Source organism: Scyliorhinus canicula, chromosome 3 (assembly GCF_902713615.1).
Source record: "Scyliorhinus canicula chromosome 3, sScyCan1.1, whole genome shotgun sequence".
Taxonomy (NCBI): Eukaryota; Metazoa; Chordata; class Chondrichthyes; order Carcharhiniformes; family Scyliorhinidae; genus Scyliorhinus; species Scyliorhinus canicula.
In genome coordinates this window covers 110,526,229-110,550,755 of record NC_052148.1, presented here as the reverse complement: position 1 = coordinate 110,550,755, position 24,527 = coordinate 110,526,229, and the positions used below count along the sequence as shown (strand labels likewise).

The 24,527-nt window shown below is 42.0% G+C and overlaps 1 protein-coding gene across 3 annotated transcripts in view; it reads right to left on the bottom strand.

Annotated features, from left to right (window-relative positions):
* Positions 1-24,527, bottom strand: part of mtus1b (microtubule associated tumor suppressor 1b) — a 221,160-nt gene that overhangs the window by 61,516 nt on the left and 135,117 nt on the right. For all 3 annotated transcript variants that reach the window (XM_038791093.1, XM_038791094.1, XM_038791092.1), the window contains exon 7: positions 7,969-8,210. In XM_038791093.1, the coding sequence (XP_038647021.1) occupies positions 7,969-8,210 (242 nt within the window). The remainder of the gene's footprint in view (positions 1-7,968; positions 8,211-24,527) is intronic.

The following is a 24,527-nucleotide window of genomic DNA, read 5'->3' as shown; positions in this document are numbered from 1 at the left end:
CAAAAAGTGATGATATGGTCCTAGAAGACTACGACTCAGACAAAGGTTTTTTTCATTAGAGATGGCGACCCCAGTACCAAATCCGAACCGCAACGAGATGTGTTCTACAGTGAAGAATCCGACACAGATGTATTCTTCGGATTTGAGGATCTTCAGTCCAGCATATATGACATCCCTTCTCGTGAGTGCAGGATTATGCTGCGGCCTGACACCAAGAGATAGAGAGTGGTACAAGCCCACAGAGAGCAGCCTGCTGCCACACAGTGATCCACGCACCACAAAGGGTCCCAGCCTCTACACAGGAAGCGATGAAAGACTCCACATCGCAGTCCTTGCATGAACAAGAGCATAACAAGACATCCACAACTGCTTTAGCCACGGATGGGGCAGCCTTCTGAATCTGTCAATGAAAAGTATTTTTGCAGAGTTCTGAAATATCTTAAATGTGTGCCACTGCTTTTCTAATGCCCTCTCTATTTATCTATTTCCCCCGAGTTAGTTTGAGCCAATTCTGTCCTCAAACTTAAAAGGCCAAGGGCAAGTCAAGTCTTAAAATTTCGCTTTCAGTTTGAAGAGAAGTGTGGGTCTATTTTGTTTATGAACACTTGCCTGGAGGCTCCTTATGAGGTCACTAACTCAGTGCACATGACCAGATCTAGAATAGTCTGTTCTCCAGACAGCAAACAAACCTCATTAACCTACAGGCTACCTCGGATTCGCCCAATATGTAGATTGATATCACGAATGATTATTTCAGCATTTAAAAAAAAACAAGTCCATTATTTCTTCCTGCATACTCGGGTTCTGCTATTCTTGGGGTTTTAAAAATTTTAATTTTTTTTTTTTTTTTTTATACAGAATTTAAATGCCAGGTGCATGCAACTATTGCTCATGCTGTTTTCAGTCACATTATTTTTTCAAAATTACTCCCGAATATATCTAATATAGTATATGGCAATTGTGGTTCAATGAATAGCATTTCACCATTGAATCAAAGTTCAAGTAATACTTAGGAGACTTGATAACCGCCAACAGCCCCAGTGTAGGACTGAAGGAATGCTGTACTTGAAGGTACTGTGTTTCAGATCAAACATTGCACTGAAGTTTTGTCTGCTCTCAGGTGGACATGAAAACTCAATATCAATCGAGACTTCGAACGGATGTCCCGAGTCACATTTATCTCACCCAACTTTGTTTTAACAAAGTGATTTGCTTATCACATGATCTGTTTATGGAGTTGTGTGTGCAAATAGCTGATATACGTTTTACATAATTACTCAGACTGGTTAATGAGTTGCGTAATGTGCTTCGGAGATCCTGAGGTAAAAAGGCGTTATGTAAATAAGTTATTCTTTCTTTACTAAAACAAATTTTCTTCGGATTAATTGGATAGCTCCATTAGAAGAGCTAACACGGGCAGCACAGTGGCCTAGTGGTTAGCACAACCACCTCACGGCGCTGAGGTCCCAGGTTTGATCCCGGCTCTGGGTCACTGTCCGTGTGGAGTTTGCACATTCTCCCCGTGTCTGCGTGGGTTTTGCCCCCACAACCCAAAAATGTACAGAGTAGGTGGATTGGCCAGGCTAAATTGCCCCTTAATTGGAAAAAATAATTGGGTAATCTAAATTTTAAAAAAAAGAAGAGCTAACACAGGTACAATGCGCTGAATGGCCTATGAAAATGATATCACAAACAACTTCATTATCTGCAAGGATATAAAACTTACTTTGGTGATTAATTCCCCTCCAGCAGCATTCAAATCTAATTATTTTCACTAAAAGGTATAAACTGGATACTTAATAGTTCCAATAACTCCCAAACACTTTTCCACTTTAATGGGCATCATCTACTTTACATCTTATTGCTTTCCAATGCAAATAACTGTCTCACACACTCCCTTCACCCCTCAAGGACGTGCTTATTAGCCAGATTTGACTGATTATCAGGACTCTGGATTTTGACCATTTTCCCCAAGCAACACATTTTCAACAAAGACAGATGAAAAGATAACTAATATCTTCAGCAAAAGTTCGTACTCCATCTCAAAGGCTAAACTCGACTATAGACTAATTTATCTTGTAATTCAGAAACACACTTGAGAATTGTATGACAAAATTTTCATTATTTGTCAGGAAAGGAAAGTCGGTCGTGGTCATACTTTTTAGTATCCAATTATTTTTTTCCAATTAAGGGACAATTTTAGTGTGGCCAATCCACATAGCCTGCACATCTTTGGGTTGTGGGGGAGAAACCCAGAAACACAGGGAGAATGTGCAAACTCCACACGGACAGTGACCCAGAATCAAACCTGGGATCTCTGTGCCGCAAGGCAGCAGGGCTAACCCACTGCGCCACCGTGTTGCCGTGGTCAGACTTTTTGACAATGGAAAGTTTTAAATGAAAAGCACAAAAATCTGCTGCAAGATGCAACAGGACAAGCACAAGTAGAGTTTGCTCTAATCTGGATTAAGGCAAATTGAATTGCACTGGATTTTGTTGAAAAATAGTGTTAATGATGACAGTACGGTAGCACAGTGGTTAGCACTGTTGCTTCAGCGCGCCACGGTCCCAGGTTTGTTTCCCGCTTGGGTCACTGTCTGTGCGGAGTCTGCACTTTCCCCCATGTCTGTGTGGGTTTACCCCAGGTGTTCCGGTTCCCTGCCAGACGTCCTGAAAGATTGGGCCCTGCTTGTTAGGTGAATTGGACATTCTGAATTCTCCCTCTGTGTACCCGAACAGGCGCCAGAGTGCGGCGACTAGGGGATTTTCACAGTAACTTCAGTGCAGAGTAAATGTAAGCCTACTTGTGACAATAATAAAGATTATTATGCGCAAACTCAAGAGATTAAAAGATGTATGGTATGCATTGAGAATCTGCCAAACCTGGTCACTTCTCCACTGCTTGCTTTGAACAATGTCATGAGTGTCTCTTTCAGAAATGTTTTTGCCTGATCACATGGCATCAGTGATGTCATTGTGTGGGTGGAGCTGGGCTGTGGCTCTGAGTTTTTATTTTCATTTTTGCATTTAGACTGGTTTGAACTGTACAGGTTGAAAGAAGTGTCTCTATCTTCATTTGAAAAGCTGTTTCCAGACTGCTTGATAACTTAGAGATAATTGCTTTCTGGAAGGAATTCAAACCTGCTGTTTAAAAAGGGGAACAGAGTATCAATAACAAGTCTAGTGCCAGTAAGAATGCAGTGTGCTTGCCACACCTTTGAAATGGGGTTTCTGGTTTCACTTGGATTTTGTTATTGAACTGGAACAGTTTTTTAAAAGTTAGAGTACCCAATTTTTTCCAATTAAGGGACAATTTAGCGTGGCCAATCCACTTAGCTTACGTATCTTTTGGGTTGTGGGGGCGAAACCCACGCAAACACGGGGAGAATATGCAAACTTCACACGGAGAGTGACCCAGGGCCAGGATCGAACCTGGGACCTCGGCGCTGTGAGGCCACAGTGCTAACCCACTGCGCCACCATGCTGCCCTACAATTGGAACAGTTAAGGGGGAATTTATGAAGGGTTATACATAGATTACTGTAGCTGTGGGGGTTGTTTTGTTAGTAGTTGATAAAAATTCTTATTTTGTATTTTTACACAAATGTTAACTAAATATGTTGAATAAAGCTGTTTTTTTTAAGATTAAATGTACCCAAGAACGCTGTTGAATAACACTTGAAGGGCAGGCTCTTGTGCTCATCCTGGTCACATTCAATAAACAGTTGTAGGTCAGATTAACTCCATAATATACTTCGAAGTTTTCTAAACCCTGGCGCAAGCACAATAGTGCATGGAGGATCATAGGTATCTCCCTCCATCAGAGACACAATTGATTATATAGCTTGTAGAGGACCACTACAAATCAAGCATGGGCAAGAAAAGAAGGCAGGTATTCATGAGATACAGCTGAAGCCATGTTACTGGCATCATTCTGCATCATACTCGCCATTTTGCCAACTGAGGTAATCAGTTATTTAAGCACATGCCTTATTAGCATATTAATTGCCCATTAAAATTACAAAGCGAATTCTGATAATTGAGAATAGTTGCCTTTAAGGTAACTGCTATTGCAATACCAATTAACCTCCCTTCAAGTGTTCAATTTAATTTCAACATGCAGTTAATTGTTTGAAAATATGAGCAGAAATCTCTTTTTGCTCTCAATTCAATTTCATCTTTCTGAACCAATATTTCTTGGTTCACCATCCTTCAGAAATGATTCCTGCATTTCATTCTCAATCCTTGTTGCTCCAGGACATACAGTATCAGCCTCACCATTACCAAGGTCTCAGATGGTCTTTTGCCCTTGCCATGCCTCTCCTCCATGTAACACTTCCTGATAAGATAGTAAAGGTGGACAGATGCTTGGTAAGCAAGGAGATGTTACGGTATCAGGGGTAGACGGGATTCAGATTTGAGGTTACAATGGCAGAGCAGGTTCAAGGGTCTGAATCTCTACTTCTTGGTTGTCTGCCACTATCAGCTGATACCTCCAGCAAGTTTAGCGCAAACAGCTGAAGAATTCAGAAATCAAGTCCAAGATACCCTGCTCCAGTGAAATCCAGACAAAAACATATGGAAACATGTATCAGACTGAGGAAACCTGAACATTGTTGCGGTTCTAATTCACCTTGCTGCAGAGTAAAGCAGCTTAGCATTTCAAAACGAACTGCACTTCGATATATGTTGTGTGCACAGAGCTCCAACTTGTTATCACCTCTCTTTGGCTCCTCCACTATGACTAAATTATTAGATTGCTTGTCTGACAGTAGTGAACAGAAATATCAGGAAGACTGAAGCCAGTTTTCAGTCTGTTCCACAAACTCATACAGATTCCATCTTGGTCCTGACAACTGTGTTATATTTGACCCTAAAATAAGCTTCCCACGCCATCACTATTTCAATCTTCATAACATTTGACCTCATCCATCTGTCAGTTCAACTGCTGCTGAAACCCATATCTATGGCTTTGTTACTTGCCCAGATCATTGCACTCGAACTCACCCCCTTATTTGCCTCTTTGTAAAATGGAGGTCATCCAAATTCTTGCTGCTCACTTACTTACTTGCATCAAGCCCCATCAATTCATCATCCCTGGTGCACACTGGCGTACATTGGCTCATAGTCAAATTTAAAGTTCTTGTCCTGGTTTTCAAGTCTCTCCAAAGCATTGCTCTTCTAATCTCCCCCATCGCCATCAACAGACAACCGTATCAACATTTCAGGTTTTTTGAACATCATTTGAAAATGAACCACCATTAAAATTACCTTCATTCACCTCTCCACTCCTTTTGGATATTTCAACACTCAATTCTTACCAGGTTCCAATACACTCATGACTTAGTGTCAAAGTTTACATTACATCTGCAAGCTGTCCAAAATGCCTTAAGGCATTATGATACAGCGGTTATGTAAATACAGGTTGCTGGACTACACTTCTGCCACATATTCTCCCACTACCATCCCAGGCTTGAATGCTCCTTGCAAACATCAGCAGTTACCTTCTCAGCTGCTCTTGCAACTCAAAAGCCCATTAAAATGAACACACCATCGTCTCTTTATAATCAGCAAATCCAGCAGCACAATCTTCTTATGCCTTCCATGCCACTCTTTCCCTTGAAGGCTAATCCTTCCAACAGACAAATGTCAAAAAGTCTATAGTCCCATTCATTTGGTTCAATATTGCACCTCTGACCATCCACTCACCACAACATCTATCCACAAAAACATGGCCCTTGGCATCCAGGAGTTATGATGATGATTGCATGACATAATTGCTTTAACTGAAATCTGGTTCAATAGTGTCAACATCTTGCCCTTTACCAGTTTTGCGACACTTTCCGTCTTATAGTTGTTAAAGTGCTGCGGTGGTGGTAGTCGGCCTTTATCTATTCACATTGGGTTCTTCCTGCACTGCTCCTCTCACACCATGTTAACTTGTCTCTCCTTGAAAATTGTTTTTCTTTAAAATCTCGTGCCAAATTTGACATCTGGATATCCTCATTCCCCCCCACTCTTTCTCTCCAACCACCCCCCCCCCCATCCCAACCTCAAACCCCGACACAAGGTGACAAAATTTCACCCCTATTGTCCGAATATCTTCATGACTCAGTACCCGTTTCCCCACGTTTTAGCAATTTGTATCTTTTGTTACAAAGAAGGTACAAAAACTCCATTTGCTATTGTTGGAACTTGAAAAACACAAAAGGTTTTCGTAGCAGGCAAAGAGATTGAGGTCAGCTGAGCAGCTGGAGTAATGAGAAAAACATGCACATGGATATTCAGACAGATTCAGATTTCACAAATGACTGCTTCGAATAGATGTTTCAGTCCAGATGGAGTGCCCTGGATTATATAACATACAATAAAGTGTTAACATTTCAGTATGTGCAAATTATAGAACTATTATTATATCAAATGCAATCAAGTATTTAATTTCAAGCAAAATTGACAATCAATTAAAGCCTATACTCAACTCAGTTTCTGCAGTCTATTTTTTATTTTTGCACAAAGAAATTTGAAACAAAAAGCGATGCCTACAGCCCAAATCACTTGAACAGACAATGCATGAAGTAAAATCTTAAAGAGCTTCCGACAGTTGTCAATATAAAACTAAATCCAATATCCTAATGTTTAAAGTTATGCAACATCAACTAAAACTCCATTTAAATAGCAGTTACTGAAAAACAATCCTAATCATGAAAACACTAATTTCAGAAGACTGCAAACAGAGGGGTTGCTGCAAATATTTTAGACTTCTTTCTTCAAAGTTTATACTCCATCGAAGATGCAATGAAAAAGCATGCCCTTTACTTTGGTGCACCTTTGGCATACATGTTGTACTTGTAGTACAGATCTGGAGAGATGCAGAAGATATCTACCACTTGGTTTATTTGAATATATCTAGAAATGTGCATTTTTCGCTTCATTTTCCATCCCCTGCTTTCAACCCAGATACATGACTAAAAAATATGCTTACGAAGGAAACCATCTCATTAGGCCATTATTCAACTATATGTCCCAGATTCAACTTCAAACCTAATGTGTCACCACCTACAACTTGGCACAATTTAGCCGAAAGAGAACACAAGTATGACGAAACTCCGAAGTCTGCACTTAAAAATTCCAACTAAACATAACAGGCCCAGTATTATATTGCATTTCAAAGCAGTTGCAAAAAGAAATAAACCACTAACGATATAAAGGGCAGCACGGTAGCATTGTGGATAGCACAATGGCTTCACAGCTCCAGGGTCCCAGGTTCGATTCCGGCTTGGGTCACTGTCTGTGCGGAGTCTGCACATCCTCCCCGTGCGTGCGTGGGTTTCCTCCGGGTGCTCCGGTTTCCTCCCACAGTCCAAATATGTGCCGGTTAGGTGGATTGGCCATGATAAATTGCTCTTAGTGTCCAAAATTGCCCTTAGTATTGGGTTGGGTTACTGAGTTATTGGGATAGGGGGAGGTGTTGACCTTGGGTAGGGTGCTCTTTCCAAGAGCCGGTGCAGACTCGATGGGCCGAATGGCCTCCTTCTGCACTGTAAATTCTATGAAATGAAATAAATACTTTAAAGCCGCCTCATTTTCTAAACCCCAACTCCACTTCCAAGAGATTATCATTTTGAGAAACTAAATTTGATTTACTTTTTAATCTTCAGGAGTGGAAATGAGTTCCAAATGTTGTAAAATGACAGTAATCAATTATTTATGCACACAAAGTGAATATCACATGACAAACGGTGTGACATTTTACCATGAAATCCTCTACCACCCACCTCCATTCTTATGGAGTAGGATGTGTTAAAAGTTAAGACAATTCTGACAAAGTTTGATGACAACCTTTTGAACCACAATTATTCATTAACTTTGCAGAAATCACAAGTTATTCAATTTTATATGAATTTCAGGTTGCCCCGACAGTAGAAAAAGAAAACTCAGTCAAACACTGAGCAAAGAAATTAATTCTCACCTGGGCTTGGAGATATTGAAGTACTATGGCAACAGCTTCAAATCTTTGGTTACTTGTTTTTAATAGTTCTTTCAACAATGCAATCCATTCAACCTGCTTCTCACATTTAGCTTTGAAGTGAGGTAACCCAGGGGATTTCTTCACAACTGGGAGCAGATCTGGTGGTGTCCGAGTTGATGCACAAGTGGTTCGGGAACTTTGCTTCTGTGTGGACGAGCATGACTTCACCCATGTTCTGCCAGCTATGAAAGAAATTAATTCAGACAGATTAATGGTACATTTTGCATAGGTACAATGGTGTTGCATATTTATCATTCAGCCTTGCTGACTGGTCTTCTGGCTGATGACAGTGTAAACTACCAAAGGTTTACCAAATGTAGACATCAAGGTTAAATTGAACATTACCTTTTGGAAAGGAAATTTGCCATCCCCAAATGCATTGGGGGCAGATCAATGGTTTGCCTTAGTGGCCAATCATGCCACTTATTTGAATCACAGTCACAATGAATAATCACCATACAAACAGCAGTGGTTCAAATTTAGCCCACCAACACTTAAGGACAGCTAGGGTGGGCAATTCATATCTACCATGCTGTTGAGCTATAAATTCAGAGCTCAATTAAATATACTTGTGTATCCAGGCTGCAGAATCTGATTCCGCTTCATAAGATTTACAGGTTTAAATTATAAGAATATTTACTAAGGCAGCATATTGTTAATTTAAAATGGGAAAAAAATGCATCATGAGCAAGGATCATAGAATCGCTGCAGTGCAGAAGGTGGCCATTCAGCCCATCGAGTCTGCACCAATTCTCCGAAAGAGCACCGTATCTAGGTGCACTTACCCGCAACCCAACCCAATCTTTTTGGATACCAAGGGGCAATTTTGTAGCATCGGCAATCCACCTGACCTGCACATCTTTGGAATGTGGGAGGAAACCAGAGCAGTCGGAGGAAATCCATGAGGAGAATATGCAAACTCTACAAGATAGTCACCAAAGGCCGGAATCGAACCCAGGTCCCTGGCACTGTGAAGTTGCAAAGCTAACCACCATGCCACTTTATGATACATGATAACATTTTGTTTAAATAGCCAGCCGCTTCTTCTGAACTCGATATATTATTACTGGTTGGCGAACGTGGAGAAGGTGCGCTGCTGGGTCAGAGGGGTGGATTCCCAGTGGGTCAGAATGGAGGAGAGTTTGTGGAGGGGGTTGGGATTGAAGGTGCTGGCAACAGCGTTGCTCACGATGGCCCCGGGGAAATACTCAGGGAGTCCGGTAGTAATAGCACTGTTGAGAATTTGGAGGTAGTTTCGCCAGCACTTCAGGTTGGGGGCAGGGTCAAGGGAAATGCCAATTCAGGGGAATCAGATTTGAGCCAGGGAAGTGGGATGGGAGGAGAAGGGAGTTAAGGCACTAAAGGATTTGTTTCTAAGGGGTCGGTTTGCAGGATTGAAGAAGCTGGGAGCGAAGTATGGGCTGGAAATGTTTAGACACATACAGGTTCGAGACTTTGCCAAGATGATGATACAGAGGTCCCGGTGGAGCCGGCCTCCACATTGCTGGAGGAGGTGTTGACGACAGGGGGACTAGAGAAGGGGATGTTGTCGGCGGTTTAGAGGGTTATTTTGGAAGAGGAGAAGGCATTGCTGGAAGGATCAAAGCAAAGTGTGAGGAAGAATTGGGAGAGGGTATGGAGGAGAGGTTCTGGTGTGAGGTGCTCCAGAGTGTGAATGCCTTCACCTCGTGCACAAGGTTGTGGTTGATACAGCTGAAGGTGGTATGTAGAGCACACCTCACACAGGGGAGGATGAGCCGGCTCTATGAGGTGGTAGAAGATGCGTGTGAACGTTGCCCGGGGGGGGGGGGGGGAGAGATACAGTACGTACTTTCAAGAATTGGGTGACATCGAATGTCTGTGATGGTGACTATGGGTGATTCCAGATTCCTTTTTTATTCGATGTTTTGTGTTGACATGTGGATTGTTGTTTGGGGGTTGGTGGGCGGATGGGACTTTCTTTGTTGATAAGGGGATATTGACATTGTATTTGTTACCGTTGATTGTTGATAGGAGTAAAATATGTAGAAAATATGAAAAAGGAGAATTAAAAATATTTTTTTTTTTTTTTAAATAGCCAGCCGCTAACATTTGCAGGGCCTTAAGGTCCTGGGAGGCAGGGTGTTGGTGTAGAAAGCAGGGGAACAGCCAAAGCTGGGAGAATTAGGAGTGATGATTAAATTTAAATTTTAAAAACTTTTGAAGTGTAGTGAAACATTGAGCTCAGTAACTATTGTGTCTTAGCAATGGGAAATGAACAGTACAACACAATTTGGTATAACACTGCACAGTTTAAGCTTAACTTCCTGACTTGAACTCAACATTTTGACGATATCGGAATAATGCAGCATGTCACAACTCAGAAAAATCTCTGGATGTCGTGTTGTTGTTTACTACCTGCAACAAGGAAACATTGATAGCATGCCAATTACATTACCATTCCTGGAATGTCAAATTAATCCGGGGCACAACTATCACCACACCCGTCCCCCACAAAAGAAACTGGTACCCATGTTCACTTTTGTTGGCAACAGCTCATGTCTAATTCATTGACTGATTATAGACCTGGTTGGTCTGGAGCTTTTATTTTCTTTATTTTTTATTTTAAAATTTAGTGTACCCAATCATTTTTCCAATTGGGGGCAATTTAGAGTGGCCAATCCGCCGAGATTGCACATTTTTGGGTTGTGGGGGCGAAACCCACGCAAACACAGGGAGAATGTGCAAACTCTACACTGACAGTGACCCAGAGCCGGGATCGAACCTGGGACCTCAGTGCCGTGAGGTTGCAGTGCTAACCCACTGCGCCACTGTGCTGCCCTGTCTGGAGCTTTTATTAAATTTCCGTTCCAACAATGCCTTCTGCACCTTCTTTCCCGTACTTTTTGTCCCGTGTTTAGATCCTGCACGTGTTTCCCTACTGTTCTATAAAAGCAATAATTGCAGACAAGACTGTTGGCAAATGAATTTACATCCCTGAATTACAAGAAATATGTTTGGAGGAGTATTTGTTTCTCGAAAAACTTGTTTGCATTCCTTCAAACGTTGTATTTCAACATGCTGGGAGGATCATGGAATTATAATTACTAGGTACAAGGCTTAATGCAATTATTTGTGGGTGGAGTAGGTACAACATTGTTGTTTTCCCCGTGTTGACACAGAAAACATATTTCATGCAAGTGGTTCCACGTTTAGTAGCAAATTCAATAGTTCATGTGACATTATACAAATGTACAGCATGTGAAGAGATAATGATATGTTAAAACTAGCCACGAGAGGGAGCTAAGGGACAGTACTATACATTGCATCGACTCTTGGATTTCTGAGTGCGCGAGCTGGAGTGGGTAGAAGACTGGAGTAGATTGCATTGTAGACTAGCGAGATTGAATATAATTGTAGTTGGAATATAGAGATGGTGTTAGTGAGTGTAGTTTAATAATATATTTGTTTACCTCAGGAAGAAGTGTCAAACACTAAATCAAGTAGTGTAAATAAAATTGGTTTAGTTCATGAAAAGAACTTTAAGTGTCTTTGTGAACACTAGGCCTTCCATCCTGAAGTCAACCTCTCAAAGATCACCACGGTTCAGTGTTAATAAAAACTCAATTTCATTATCCTCTCAATTTCACACTAAGATGCAACCCAGCAAGGAGATTAAAGAAAGGTGCTTCTTGTAAACAGTTCTTTGGATACATTTTCAAGCACTCATCCGTTCTCCAGCTCCTTCCCTCAGCCATTGTCTTGTGACGCATGTCATTGTTCATAACGGTATAGGGTCTGGTTTAGCACAGTGGGCTAAAGAGCTGACTTGTAAAGCAGAACAAGGCCAATAGTGAGAGTTCAATTCCTATACCGGCCTCCCCGAAAAGGCGCCGGAATGTGGCAACGAGGGGCTTTTCACAGTAACTTCATTTGAAGCCTCCTTGTGACAATAAGCAATTTTCATTTCATTTCAGCATCATGCAGCAGTAAATAAGTGTAAAAACCTGACACCCAGAGTAAAAAGGTGGTCAAATGCCTAGGCAAGAGCAGCACCAACGTCCATAATGCTTCAATGCTTTCCAGGCTAAGCAGTTCACAATTAGAATAGCACCCATTAGCTACAGGGCTGTAGTGTATACCATCTCTAGGATGCAATACAGCAAGTAATTTTTCAACATCACCCCATTTACCGCTGTTATCATCACCCTTTATTAAGAAATGGGTGGCAAATGTATGGGGACAACCATTAACTCTTAAATTCCCTTCCAAATCACAAACTATCCTATCTTCGCAGATTGTACCATCATGTTAGAATCCTGCAATAACATTGTGATAGCACTGCAGTGGTTTAAGATGGCCCACCATCACCTTAAACAGCACCTGGGGACGGATAATAGATTCCTATTTCAACACCCGGTGGCAGTAAGTAACTAAAGATATACTTGCATTGTTGATCTTTTTTCACTCAGGCTCGATGATCAGTAAAACCTGTGTTGCAATTGTCATTTTACGACCAGCCTGAGTAAAGGTCACAACCAAACATTACTCAATGCAGAAAATATAAAGGGAGATGTTTTCCATGTTAGACAGTGTACCTTTAAGCATGCAGCTAAGGAAGCAATCTTGGAAATAAAGTTGTTTGCTCAACTTAATAAGCCGCTGGGAGTATATTAACATCTGACTTCTGGCAGTGAGGATAAATGATCTGACACTGCCTCTAGCCCTACACCTCTGTTTCATTTTGACAAATACTGAAGGAAAAAATATATACTCACTAGAATGTCCCACGCAGATGAACAGACCCATTTGACTCCTCCTGGAGAGACGGAGTCAATACATAAAGCGTGCCTCGGGTTTTATATCCGGGCAAGTGAAATAGCAGAGGAGGCAAAGCACAAAGTAATTCCCCCGAGTACCTATGAAGTCAAACTGACAACCTTATTTGCAGTCTCTCAGCTCCAAGCCCACCAGACTCCAAATGAGCCCAAACTATCAGTCATACTTCAGAAATTCCAATTTAATTCGGGGCAAGAGCCCCAGGAAAATTGTTCATAACTTACATTGCTGAACTAAAGCAATTATCAGAGCATTGTGATTTTGGAGCGACCCCGAACAACATGCTGCAAGATTGGTTAGTTTGTGGAATGAGCAACATGTCATGCAGTGCCAATTGCTAGAAGTCGATGACATACATTTCTCACTACCACCTTCTGAAGGGCAACTAGGGATAGGCAATAAATGCTGGCCTAACCAGCAATGCCCACATCCTGTAAATTAATTCTTTTAAAAAAATGATGGAACGGTTGCCAAACCATATGTTATTAACCAGATCGCCAGATTTCATCAGAGAGGTGTTGCTCGCTCATAGTCATAGGTGGGAGGGAAATTTACCAAATGCCTCTGCTGATGTCACCCTGTAATCATGGGGCACTACATCGGCATATTGGTTCACAATACAGAACGTGTTTCAATACCCAAGAGAGGGTGTGCCCAATCCTTAAACTTGAGAGGACGGTTGTGTTATTCACCCTGGGGTAACACGGACTGCAACTGGATGCAATTGTACTTGAAAGTAGACTCCAAATTGTGATGTTAGTTCAATACGCTTTATTGAACTTGTTAAGCAATGCACGCGGTTCGCTGTGGGTCTGACACTCTACTAATCTAAGCGTGCTTGCTATAACTAACTAGATCAGACTAGCTCTGAGTGACATGTAGAAGGTGCTAACTGATATATACACCCTGACTGTCACTACAGTTGTCACCAGTGGAAAGAGGCCGAGTGTTGATGCCTCGTGTGCTTTATAGTGGGAGACCACCCTCTAGAGTTCTGCCTAGTGATTGGTTGTGTTCTGTCCTGTGTGCTTATTGGCTGTACTGGGTGTCTGTATCTCATTATGTGCATGAGTGCATATCATGAAAAGGACCTCTGCCAAGTTGCAGACATACACAGGAAAAACAATAAAAGTAAAAGGCATCACGACAGCACCCGAGTTATGGGCAGCAGTCTGCCCAGCTCTTTGTAATAGTGATGGGTGAAGGACCAAGCCTTCAGGTCCATGATTGGCTTGAAGAAATAAAGTTCAACTGGTCCAAAATCTTTCAAGTGCAGACAGGGTAACGGCAAGAATCAAGAGAATACAAGAATCAAGAGAACACCACGTTCCATGACAAATTTGTCCAAGGTTTGCATTGTTCCAGAGGTAACTCCCCAATTCTTTACAGCAAGACCAGAGCTATGCCTTTGGAGAAAAAAAGTGAATGTGGAGGTAAACAGATTGGAAGAAGCATATTACCCAGCTGACCAGTTTTCAGAATAGGTAGCAAAATGTATTGAAAACCAGATCAGATCATCAGCATTTATGATGATTATAACAGGCCAGCAAACTTGATAAATATACAAATTCCAAGAATTGAAGAAGTCAATCTTATTCAAAGCTGGCTAGGAGTTACAGATACCAGCAACTCTTAAATTAGGGGGGGCAGCACAGTGGCATAGTGGATTAGCCTTGTTGCCTCACGGAGCCGAGGTCCCAGGTTCGATCCTGGCTCTGGGTCACTGTCCATGTGGAGTTTGCACATTCTCCCCATGTTTGCGTGGGTTTCGCTCCCACAAACCAAAGATGCGCAGGTAGGTGGATTGGACATGCTAAATTGCCCCACAATTGGAAAAGATGAATTGGGCACTCTAAATTTTTAAATTAAGAAAAACGCTGAAATTAGGTGACAATTCCTAGGAATAGGTCACAAACATACAATAGCATATTCCAGGAGGAATGCCTGCATTCTGGCATGTGCAACGTTTCAAAAGATGGAGAGTCTGCAACAGAGGCCCTTATAACTAGATCAGCAAAGGCCAAGCTTCTAGCAAACCTGCTGTGAAGAGGTTTCATGAGGCTGAAATTAGCCCCAAGAGAGAGAAGTGCACCTTTCAAGCCACGGAGGTGACCTACCTGGGGCACTGGGTAGATGCTCAACCCGTGGAAGAGAAAGTCAAGAAAATTGAAAGGAAGTGCCTTCACCCACAAACATAACTGAACTCAAATCATTTTTGGGATGCTAACCATCATGGATGGTTCCAACTTATCGACTGTATTGCCATGTTCTGTGAAAGAAAACTCATCGCTGGTCTTGGAAAGCTTCCCAAGAGGAGATTTTTATAGTGAAGTAATTTCTGCATTCCTCAAAGGTGCACTTCAACCCATCTAAAGAACTGATGTTGACTTGTAGCACTTCTCCGTATTGAGGGTTCCATGAGATTAATTTTTTATTTTTTTTATTTAGATTACCCAATTATTTTTTCTATTAAGGGGCAATTTAGCGTGGCCAATCCACCTACTCTGCACATTTTTTTGGGTTGTGGGGGCGAAACCCACGCAGACACGGGGAGAATGTGCAAACTCCACACGGACAGTGACCCAGAGCCGGGATCGAACCTGGGACCTCAGCACCGTGAGGCGGTTGTGCTAACCACTAGGCCACCGTGCTGCCCGGCCATGAGATTAATGATGGCTCAAAGAGATAGATCATGGCTCTGAAAGGCTGGGGGTTCATCATTAAGAATCCTCGGTGACCAAACGGTATTCATAAGTGGAGGAGGAAAGACCATCAATAGCCTTCAGCTCAAACAACTCCGCCAGAAATTACATGCAGACACATTCCTGTTGTTTCTGACCACAAACCACTCTGGACCCGTGCAAAGAGGGCACGGCTATCCCACAGAGTACATCAGCATTAATTCTGCCCCACCTACGATTGTACTTTCAAACTCTGACCTGGAATTCATAGTGTATGTGGACACCCTGAGCCACCTATCTGTGAAGAAATTGTCTTGGCATTAAAATTTCTTTTTGGACACATCAGGAGCTGGACCAATCAAAATCAGTGCAAAAAGAGACACAAGATGAAATGAAATGAAAATCGCTTATTGTCACGAGTAGGCTTCAAATGAAGTTACTGTGAAAAGCCCCGAGTCGCCACATTCCGGCGCCTGTTCGGGGAGGCTGTTACGGGAATCGAACCGTGCTGCTGGCCTGCTTTCAAAGCCAGCGATTTAGCCCAGTGTGCTGAACAGATACCGACAGGGTGGGTAAATGAGCCACTTTAGTGGAAATTTAATTAACCAGTTAAGTTGTCAGGATCGCATCATACTCTGGGGAGCAAGAATAGCTATTCCTACCAGGTAGACAGGCAGCACAGTGGTGAGCACTATGGCTTTACCGCGCAAAGGTCCCAGGTTCAATTCCCGTGGGTCACTATCTGTGCAGAGTCTGCACGTTGGGGCAGCAGGGTAGCATGGTGGTTAGCATAAATGCTTCACAGCTCCAGGGTCCCAGGTTCGATTCCCGGCTGGATCGCTGTCTGTGCGGAGTCTGCACGTCCTCCCCCTGTGTGCGTGGGTTTCCTCCGGGTGCTCCGGTTTCCTCCCACAGTCCAAAGATGTGCGGGTTAGGTGGATTGGCCATGCTAAATTGCCCGTAGTGTAATAAAAGTAGGGTTAAGGGGGAGGTTGTTGGGTTACGGGTATAGGGTGGATACGTGGGTTTGAGTAGGGTGATCATGGCTCGGCACAACATTGAGGGCCGAAGGGCCTGTTCTGTGCTGTTCTATGTTCTATGTTCTCCCAGTCTCTGCGTGGGTTCCCTCCTAGTGTCCCGTTTCCCACCCACAAGTCCCGAAAGTCATGCTGTTAGGGGAATTGGACATTCTGAATTCTCCCTCTATGTACCCGAACAGACGCCAGAATGTGGCAACTCGGAGGTTTTCACAGTAACTTCATTGCAGTGTTATGTAAGCCGACTTGTGACAATAAAGATTATTATTATTAAGGCGCCTCCTAACTGAAGTACAAAGCATTCATCCTGGCATCTCCAAGATGAAAATACTTGCCCCTGCTGTTGGAGGAGATACCATAAAATAGTCCAGCACCATCAACAGCACCAACTCCAGCCCCACCACACCCTTGCGAGTGGCCTCCCTGGCCATGGATACGATCACATCGACTACGTTGGTCCATTACTGGGCCAATATGTTTGGTCATGATGGACACTCTAAATGGATGGATAGTTTTGGTGACGTCACCTACATTACATGCCATCATTGAAAGATTATCCAAAGTCATTGTTTGAGACCACAGAACAATATACAACTGCTGAATTAAAAAACTTTCACCAGTCTCAACGGTAATAAAGACATCAGAACTGCGCCTTAACACCCAGCATAACGGACTGGCCAAGAGTCCCATCCAATGAGTCTGGCTGAAAGAAACTATCAGGTGGAAACCAATGCCTCATGTTTCCTTCTTAGCTACTGTACAACCCATGTACAACAGGACTTCCTCCAGCATAGTTGCTAATGAAACCTAGTCTCAGAACGAGACGGAGTCTTATTCCCAAATTTGACAGGGAGGGTTGAGACCAGCCAAAGTAATCAGAAAGCAAACCATGATTCACAAAGCAGAGCATGGAAATTTATAGTAGATGAAACCATATATGTGGAAAAACATTGGTTGTGGACCAAGTTGGATTGAGAACAGACCCCTTTCATACCATGCAGATCTGGAAGGATGGATTTTTCATAAATACTTCAGTAGAGCCAAGTTCCAGCAGTCACTGTTGACATCAGGCAATGTTTTCATACCCGTCGGCATCCAAGTACCTGATCGACCTATTATAGACATAACTGATGACTCTGTTGAAACAATTAATGAACTGCCTATGCCAAAGAGGTACCTGTTACTACAGTTCCTATTAATGTCGATCCTGTAGCGTCTCAAACGATAATTACACCACCCTATCATCAGCAGACAAAATCTTCAAAAGCTAATCTTGAATTCTAATTACATACTACGTACCATTTCAGATTTTAGTAATGTTTTTTATTTACCTGAATAAAGTAATTTGGTAACTTAAGGATTGCATACAAGTGAAGGTATGCAATAGCCGCCACTTTAGGATCAGCCTTCCCGAGTAAGGATCACGTGGTCTGAACAACCAAGCACCACCTAGCATGGGGAAATTGCTAAGGGCAGGAGTTTTTCTTAGTTAGAAAGTGTACAATAGACTAGCTGGAAGCATACAGATCCTGAAGTAACCTTGCAAATAAAGTTGTTTGTTCAACTTAAGCCTCTGGACATACATCTGGACAAATTTCTCTGCTACAACCGGACTTGGCACAATTTACCAAGTAGTTAACTAGCTTGCACACCTGAATCTCGGAGACGAAGGGGACTGACAAAATATATGATGCAGATAAGGTACCAAATGGGAATTATCCTGATCACTCTCCGAATGCATCAAGAGCCCACCTCTTAAAGTGACTATTATATTTAATTTGGTCACTGCTCAAAGAATGTTAAGATACACGAGCTATTGCAGGGTAGAATTACCAGAGTAATTTACACCAAGAATCAAATATGGTTGCAGCACAGGTTAGTCATTAAACCAATTGTGCCTGTGATGGATGAGTGCCTGCTTCTCCACTCGACCTCCCATTGTACTGCAATTTAATTTCAGAAATCAATTCAATTCTCAAAAGCCTCAATTGATCCTACCAGTCTTCGGTATCACATTGCAAATCCTAATCATTCACTGTGCCAAAATGGTTTTCCCATTGCTTCTTTTGCCTCAAATCTGTGCCCTCGGTTCTCAATCCTTCCACCAATGGGAACAGTTTCTCTAACCTCTGTCCAGACCCCTTATGATTTGACACCTCTATCAAGTTTCCTCTCAATCTTCTCCTCTACAAGGAGAGCATCCCAACTTGCATAACTCAAGTTCCTCATCTTGAATAGAATACCAAGTTCTATGCCAATAATCCAAAACAGAATACAGCTACAGATAATCCAACCATCTTTTCTCAATGTATTTTAGTTTTTCACCTAGTACCCTAAACAAACTTCTGTAATCATTAAGATGGAAAACATCAGGGTATTCCTTTTCTATCCAAGTAACATGGAAAAATGCTCTTAAAGCATTTTACTTTCAATTTAAGGTTGTGTCAGAACCTTTTGGCACATCCAACATTGTATCATGGGCAAACCACATTTTAGCACCAATGCAAAGTTACACAAGTGGTACTGTTAAGGTTATAGAACATAGAACATTACAGCTCAGTACGGGACCTTCGGCCCTCGATGTTGCGACCAGGTACTCCAGTATACTCCATAAATTGCTTTTGAATTATGCAGCCTTTTAGCATAAGCAACCAAAGAGATGAGGGACTTCAGTTGTGTGGCGAAAGAGAAGCTGGAACTGGTCTTAGAATGGACACGGTTAAGGGATTTAACAGGTGTTCAAAATTATGGAGAGGTTTTAGAGTGAACGGTTTCCACTGACAGGAGGGACAGTAACCTGTAGCTAGTAAGACAAGATAAATGGTTAAAAAAAAAATCAAGGGAAGCTGAGGATTCGTGATAGCGATCCAGAAAGCACTGTTGGAAAGGGAAAATAGTTTATATGGAAAAACGTGCATCACTCTTGGGGAATAAGACTGCATTGTTTTCAAGAAGCTGGAAAGCTCAGCGAATTGGGGTAAACAAACTCCTCCCCATCCATCAGGATTTCATCAACATCTTTCACCTCTGCTTCAAGTCACATAACTCTTTTCACCCATGCACATAACCTTAGACAATCATTTCAATCCTGAAGAAGCTTGGAAAAATGAACGGCTCTCAATGCACACCCCAGAAACCCACACACGGTTCCTGGTTTCAACCTCCCACGAAGCCCATGGGCATCCCAAACTCTCCTCTGTTCAAACAATGGCTGATATGGCTACCTGACAAATGGAAAATTAAAAACAATTTGTGACTGTAGTCACTCGCAAATAGACCACTGACTCAATGCTCAACTCACAAATATGAATGCATCAGAATGATACATGCCATTACTCCTGACACAATGTCCTGGCGCAAGCACCTTTAGGTAAAATTATAGATGCTGCTCTATACCCACCCAGGCATACAAAATGAAGAGCTAGCAAAGGCTTGATGGCCGCATGGCTTGTGCAAAATTATGTAAGATGACATGATGAAAGGGATAGCTTCTTAAAAAATATACTGGGGGAGGAATGCAGAGAATTTATGTACCAATTTAAGTACCATGTAATGTTCACAATTCATCACAATAGGCAAATTATACCCAAAATATCTTCCACTGTACAAGACAAATCAGAATGCCACCCACTCTTCACCCGAGCATTATGCAGCTGTGCCAGGACACTCCCGTATACACAGAAATTCTCCCCACCAGCATCCAGAGCAGGCACTGGAGCAAAATTATTTCCCACCCCCCGCAAATAGTCTGGTTCTCATGGGACAGATTTGCCCCAATACTAATCGGCTGTTCTGGCAGAACACTAATCAGCCAATCAGAGATTCCATGAAGGAGTCCAACAGGGGGAGAACCAGAGGTCAGCAGGAGAAGAGTGGGAGAGAGCAGGAAGCTAGCAAGAGTATGGATTGAGGTGGTGGTGAGAGAGTTGCTGGGGATCATTTATAGTGAGTCATGGGGTAATTTACTCCCCTTATCTTCTATAATTAACCCCATAACCACCTGGGAGCCAGGAAAGAATCAGCCTCCAGATGATGACAGAAGGTTGACTGCGGTATCCGCCAACCACAAGCCACACTGTCAGATGGTACACATTGATAAACCAATCAGCACAGAGGAAGCTAACAAAAAGCACATTCAACCAAATTTCGTATTGATAATGTACTTTCCTGCTTGCAGCTGTGAGCTCAAACAACATTGAGGTACATTTCCTAGTTTAAAATCCAACTTCTACCTGTGTAATTGAAAACATACCGGCCTTTTCAAATGGAGACTGCTCTCATTGTACCTTGCAATGTTGAACATTCAACTTGGACTATTTCACCCTCTAGAAATATTGCCAGTCTTGGGCTTTCCCAGCAATTTTGCTTTATTTCAGTTAACTGCCAAGTATGGGTAGAAATTTAAAGCAGGCAGTTTGACAGATTGCTCGGAGGAATGCACCAGCAAAGGGCTGTCACTTATATTATTTAGCTGCAGCAGGCGCTGCGTGAGAGTCCTTTGTCGGCAACGAACAGGACTCTGTATTACATGTAGCTTCCAGTACACACAAATGTGCTACATTGCAAGCCCAATTGACAATCTTAATTGGTTGTCAGTCTAACTCGTAGCACACCCAGGATTATTAGCAATACTGTGTACATAGGTTCATTTTGTATTGCTAGCCCATCTGCCAACATTCCCACAAGGAAATCATAAAATATTTGCACTGCAGCATTATATCATGGCAACCTAGTCATGCCACCATTTCTTGTCAAGTTCCCTGATGAGTGAAAGTTAAAAAGCTTTGACAAAAATATTGCCCTTTTAAGTAATAATTAAGCATCTTAATAGGGACTCTGGCTGGACATATTTCAGGGGCTATCACACGACCCACCTTCAGCTTTATTTCAAACAATGTTCTTGCACCCCTTGAGTACACAGTTAATATTCAGACTAGATGAAGCTTGAACTCACTGCCTTTCGACAAAGGCTACCACAGTTAACAGACAGCACAGACATTTCACGGGCAATGTAGTTACAAATCAGCTGAAAACAATCACGTAATTTTGTTAATAAAGCCCAGAGGAAAGTCAGATTGACCCAGTCGGGCAAGAGATACAGACGTCTGAGAACAAGCTCTAACAGATTCAAAAACAGCTTCTTCCCTGCTGTTAGCAGACTCCTAAAGGACCCACTTATGGACTGATCTGATCACACATCTTCACCCGATACCTGTGTCTATGTATTTATATTATGTATTTTCTTGGTGAATGAATGATCTGTTTGATCTGCATGCAGAACAATACTTTCACTGTACCTCCGTACACTTTTTAAAAAAATACAAATTTAGAGCACCCAATTTATTTTTCCAATTAAGGGGCAATTTCATGTTGTCAATCCCCTGCACTGCACGTTTGGGTTGTGGGAGCGAAACCCACGCAAACACGGGGAGAATGTGCAAACTCCATACGGACAGTGACCCAGAGCCAGGATCAAACCTGGGACCTCGGCGCCATGAGGCAGCAGCACTAACAACTGCTCCACCGTGCTGCCCGTACCTCGGTACACATGATAAACCAATCCAATCTAATCCTAAACAGAAACCTGTTGCAGGTAACATCATATCCATTGTTAGCTAAAAAATGACAAAAAAGTGGAAAAATTCTGATGCAGGAAGTAAACTGCTCTCAAAACTATGGGGTTGCTGAGGTAAAATGCACAAGTGCAGCAGGGTGACTTTCTGATGACGTCCTCCAAAACCAAAAGGTTTAAAAGGAGGGGAAGTTAGCATACAAGCAACAGTTGGTACATACGTGCATGTCACACAGCCCTTGACCTGTCAATTTGGATTGATATCGATCCTCGTCCTCCAGCCATACCCATTTTAAAAGCAACATGCCTGAAATTGAATTTGTGGTATAACTAACAATGCAGTGACTACTAATTTATGTCATCTATAATCTACATAAAATGTTTGTTTTGAGTAGTACCACTGCCAGTCAGAGCAATGTGTGAATCCACAGCTGATGCCCAACTCCATGCATGGAGTACGAAGTTTGATTGATCACAATTGTAACCATTTCTCCAATCAATTTAAGATGGAAACATAAAGAGTCACCTTGGCTGATCAACTAAAAAAAGAACGCTACATTGTAGCATACCAAACTTTCAACATGCTTAATTAGAGAGTCGTGAACACAACCCAGTTCATCACGCAAACCCGCCTCCCATCCACTGACTGTCTACACCTCCTGCTGTCTTGGGAAAGCAGGCAGCATAATCAAAGACCCCTCCCACCCAGATTATTCACTGTTCCAACTTCTTTTGTGCAGGAGACACAAAGTCTGAGAACACCCATTAACAGATTCAAAAACAGCTTCTTCCCACTCTTAACAGACTCCTGAAATGACACTCTAAGGACGGAACTGATCTCTTCAAACCTTAGTATTACGCTTCTGTATGCTTCACCCGATCCATGTTTTTTTTCATGTATGGAATGATCTGTATGGACTGTTTTAGAACAATTCTTATCACTATCTCATTTACATGTGACAATAAACCAAATACAATAAATACAATAAATATCCTGAGCCGATTCATTTGGAGACCTATGAATTTGATGCTGTTATTGTGAACAAACAGCATCACTTGGCACCTGGTGCCCAAGATGAAAACATCTGTTCACTGAATTACACTGCTTTGCTGAAGCTGAAGAAATGGGTCAATGGTTGCTGCACTGAGTAATTACAAATGCTACTGAGCGCTTCTGTAAAAAAAGGGATGGATGCTTGCCTTACTTCGTTAAATAATTCAAAAAATAAAAGGTGATTCAACAAGTCCAACAGTGCACTGTTCACTGGAGTGACCACAATTGTAAATTTTATTTGCACCAAATGCAAGAAGAATACTTGCTGAATCAGAAAAAATAAATGGAATTTAGCTTGGAAGGCTAAGATATAACCGGCTGCATTCTCATTACAGCTATATACACACGCACACACACACCACACACACACACACACACACACACATATTTTTCCAGCAATATTTAGATGCTTGAGTTATAAAATGGAAATGGATTACAAGGGAATAGCTTCCACAGACATAGATAAATTGTGTTTCTAGCAGAATAAAGATATATCCCTTAGGATGCTACTAACTAATTCAGAATATGATTAATAAAGCATAACATTGTTATTCCACTCACTAAGCAGTTTCAATTATAATGATCACCTTTCTAAGTTGACAAAATATAAAATACTTCCCAGTTTAGGACTATGGGTTGCTTAAATCGAAGTCAGTTTTCCAACCAAAAATTGCTGAAGTCAAGGATGCAACCAGTGTTTATGAAACACAAAATAGTCAAAAATTGCCAGCTATGATCCATCATTTGTTTGCTCCGATGTAAATATTTGTGCATGTACAGTATATTCATACATACACAGGCTGCAGTTAAGGCATTATCTTCCCCGTTTCAGCTTTGTGACACAAACCTGTTTGAAAAACAACTGCATTCTTGCCATACACCGATCGAAATTGAAGATTTTGGAGCAAACCTTTCGTAGACAGTTGCACATGGAGTCTGGTTAGTGACAATCTCTGACCCCATAACATTTTCTTCAAGATAAAAACAGCAGACCGATGGAATAAATCATGCTCCTCTACAATCATGAACTGCACAACACAGTTGCCAACAGCATAGTCAAACCAGGCAAAACATGTTATTTCACAGGAGTCAAAGCAATTACAACTGTCCAAAAAAAAATGCTTCAAATCTGAAAAGTTAGAGCAGAGGAAGATACATTCATTTGGTAGAGCTTTCCTTTACAATTGTGACAGTCAAAGACAGAGCAAACAGCTACCTACTTCCTACTGGTTCATAAAGCAACAAGCCAGCCCCCAAATTCCACTGATGTTTCATGCTTAATCTGCCACAACAAACATGGTGGGGGTGGGGGAAACTGAAATAGGAAAGCAAACTCA